The sequence below is a fragment of the Helianthus annuus genome, chromosome 4 (assembly GCF_002127325.2).
Source record: "Helianthus annuus cultivar XRQ/B chromosome 4, HanXRQr2.0-SUNRISE, whole genome shotgun sequence".
NCBI classification, from domain to species: domain Eukaryota; kingdom Viridiplantae; phylum Streptophyta; class Magnoliopsida; order Asterales; family Asteraceae; genus Helianthus; species Helianthus annuus.
This window is the reverse complement of record NC_035436.2, coordinates 2,105,050-2,108,153: the sequence shown is the minus strand read 5'-3', so window position 1 is coordinate 2,108,153 and position 3,104 is coordinate 2,105,050. Positions and strand designations below refer to the sequence as shown.

The window sequence follows — 3,104 nt, the reverse complement described above, 5'->3', positions numbered from 1 at the left end:
GGTGTTTTAATTTCAACATCGTTTTAGGATATTCAATTCATTGGACCCTAGCAATTTTTAGGTAAATTTCTTCACTTCATCGTAACAATTATGATTGGACGATTTTACCCTCACCACTTAGATATTGTTTATGTAGTAAAAGATGGTAAGAGGCTGTGTAAAACTTGATAGAGGGTAACATACTCCAAACATATGCAGTTATTGTGTGTGCAGTAAGAGAAAAGTTTTATAGAAATAAGGGTAACCAAATCGACCCAGTTCCTTTAATACATGTTTTTATGTTTATTTCTTATTTTGAAAAGGCCCTTTAATAACTGTATTAAATCAGATAAAAAAAACAGGTGGTTTTCTAATATGGGTCAAAATGGGTCTTGTCAAGTTGGGTTGACCAACCAGGCCACACTTTTTGAGTTTCTGTTCAGAAGTATTTTAACACATGTTACCAAAACATACTATTAACACAATGGTTGTTTATTAATTAAACAATTTGTTTGACCAAATTGACTCATGTGCATAATTTACTTCTAAATGCAAGTTTCGAATTACTGTTCTGGTCGTCTTCATCATGCTTTAACAGAGGAACTCAAAGTGTTTGAAAAAGAAAACTTTAAAGGCACAATGCAAGATCAATGGGAAAAAGTTTTCACAAATTGTTTCCAAATGGTTGATGATGAAGTCGGAGGACGAATTGCCAAAAATGTTGGATCGACGGCTGTGGTTGCATTGATATGCTCATCACATATCATAGTTGCCAATTGCGGCGATTCAAGAGGCGTCCTTTATCGTGGGAAAGAAGCTGTGCCTTTATCAAATGATCACAAGGTGAGTTATCTTTTCGGCTTAATTTGCTTGAAATATATAAGTGAAATTTACAATTTTTTTCCTTGCAAAGCAAAGCAACGGCGCAAAACTGAAATCATTTTTCTTGAATTTAGCCATCTCGTGAAGATGAAAGGAGAAGAATCGAAGCGGCTGGTGGGACGATCATACAATATTACGGCCAACGTGTGTGCGGTGTTCTTTCAATGTCGAGATCAATTGGTGAGCAAACTATGCAAAATTTAAAGACCGGCCATATAGTCAATATATGATTGAGTAGTTTGGTGAATCCCTTATGAGGCGACAATTCAAACCATTTTATGCTAAAATAGGTCAAATTTAGCCCGGATCTAGGGTATTTCATAAGTTTTTACACTAAATCTAATGCTAAACCTATACTTTTCATATAAAACTTGGGTTGTTCTTCATCTTTTCGTCAACCTTCGATTTACTTCGGTGATAAACGGGACTGAACGAACTGTAGACTTAAGTTGTATTAAAAAAAAGAATGGTTAAATTAAAAAAACAACAATTTAAGATAGCAAAAATTTATTCATTTGAGTTGTAAAGCATATTTTCACAGACTGGTTCTTTGGACTCGCGTGCGGCCTTAGGTTAGATTTAAGTAAACCTTGATGGGTCGGTTATATTGGTGTTTAGTAGCGGAAGACTTGCTTATGAATACAAGGAATAATTGTATCGCAACGAGAAATGTTACAAAGGAGCTTTACAAGGTGATTTTGGAGGTGCCTTGTGCAAATGACAAGCACTCATATTTATACTAGCCTAAATAATGTCTTAGTCTATTCTAAAATCCTCTATTCTAGAAAATTCTTTACCACAACTACAAGATAAATCTAGGTACTTCATTTCAGCCATTGATTTCTCTAAATAATTCCACACTTGTCCATAATAGAGTAGAGCCTTCCGGATTCTTCTTTAATTTTCCGGGATGTTCTGGAGAGTGCCGGGCTATTTCTGTCGAATTGCCTGAGTATGAAATGGTTATGAGCGTTGAAATGCGCAAGAGCTCATTCCAGTCTTTGGTAACAACTATATAACCATTTTCAACCGTTTTATAACCGTTAGAACCAGAGTATAAATAGTTGTGGGATGTAGTGGTTGATTATCCAACTCGAAAACACATAAACGAACCCAAAAAACGCAAAAAAAGTACTTTTGGTTTATTCTCGTTCTACACTTACTAGCTTCTACACCTGTTATGGCATCCAAATAAACATCATCCGTTAGTGTTGGTTCTTCCTCCGCACCACTCATTATTGGAGTTCTTTCGCATAATCAGAACAAGGAAATTTAATGCAATTGGGATTTGATGAAGATGAGTGACGAGTCTACAAAGGCTCGTTGCAAGTTTAGTGACACATTCAAACTCTACTTTGAATAATCATATTCAAATGAAATTTTGCAAGGCGTTAAAAGAAACTTCGGACGCCGGACAAGCCGATTTGAGTGGTGATGGTACTATATTTCGTTACAACCTCAATACGGTTCGGGATAGAATGGTGAAGTTGGCAATTCAAGAAGCTTTGTCATTCAACCACTTCGACAACCCTCGGCTGACAATCATGATTCGAGAGACGTTTCAACTTCGTTATATTCACGTAAGTCATAACTAACTTAGGCGTAATGCAAAAAATGATTTGATTGTCTTTTTGAAAATTTAAACACTTGTGTGAACTTAAAAGTGAGGTTTGGTCAACTCCACATGGTTTATCAGAATCATTCATTTGTGTCACAGCCCATTGGGTAGATCCTAATTCGTGGCAAATGATGAAACATACGATTACCTTTAGAAGTTTTTCGTCTACACATAACTCCACTAATTTATTTAAAATTAACAGCATTTAATTTACAAAATAAATTATTTTCAATATCATTCGATAATGCCTCAAACTATATCGCGGCTATTGAAAATTTTAAATTAAAATATTAACTGATTTGTGGGGGAGACTTTTTCATACTTTGTGTTGCGTATATTATTAATTTAGGGGGAATTGGCCTGTAATAATCCGACCTAGACCTTATTGGCAATTAATAATCCCACCTCAGAATATTCCCCCCACCAGTCCCACCTTCACCTATTTTTCCTACAATGGTCCCCCGTTAAAAAAACTTGACGGAGTTAAGCTTTTATCCAAATTACAAACATATTTTTTAGGGCTTTTGATCAGAACGATGATACGAGTCCATTGATGTAAAATTTACTTCGAAATGGTGCTCCAAGTGACTTGATTTTGGTTAATTAGAAATTTAAGCACCCTAAT

At 35.3% G+C, this 3,104-nt stretch overlaps 1 protein-coding gene across 1 annotated transcript; it reads left to right on the top strand.

The window, feature by feature from the left end:
- Positions 1–260: 260 nt before the first annotated feature.
- LOC110935390 (protein phosphatase 2C 50) lies at positions 261–1,091 on the top strand. Its single transcript, XM_022177780.1, has 2 exons — positions 261–822; positions 936–1,091. Exons 1-2 carry the CDS (start codon positions 529–531, stop codon positions 1,089–1,091), a joined length of 450 nt encoding a protein of 149 aa, XP_022033472.1. The 5' UTR covers positions 261–528.
- Positions 1,092–3,104: the final 2,013 nt, after the last annotated feature.

Coding starts and splice junctions, on each gene's coding strand:
- LOC110935390 (XM_022177780.1), top strand. CDS start 529: ATGCAAGTTTCGAATTACTGTTCTGGTCGTCTTCATCATGCTTTAACA. Junction 823..935: donor CTTTATCAAATGATCACAAG/GTGAGTTATCTT, acceptor TCTTGAATTTAG/CCATCTCGTGAAGATGAAAG.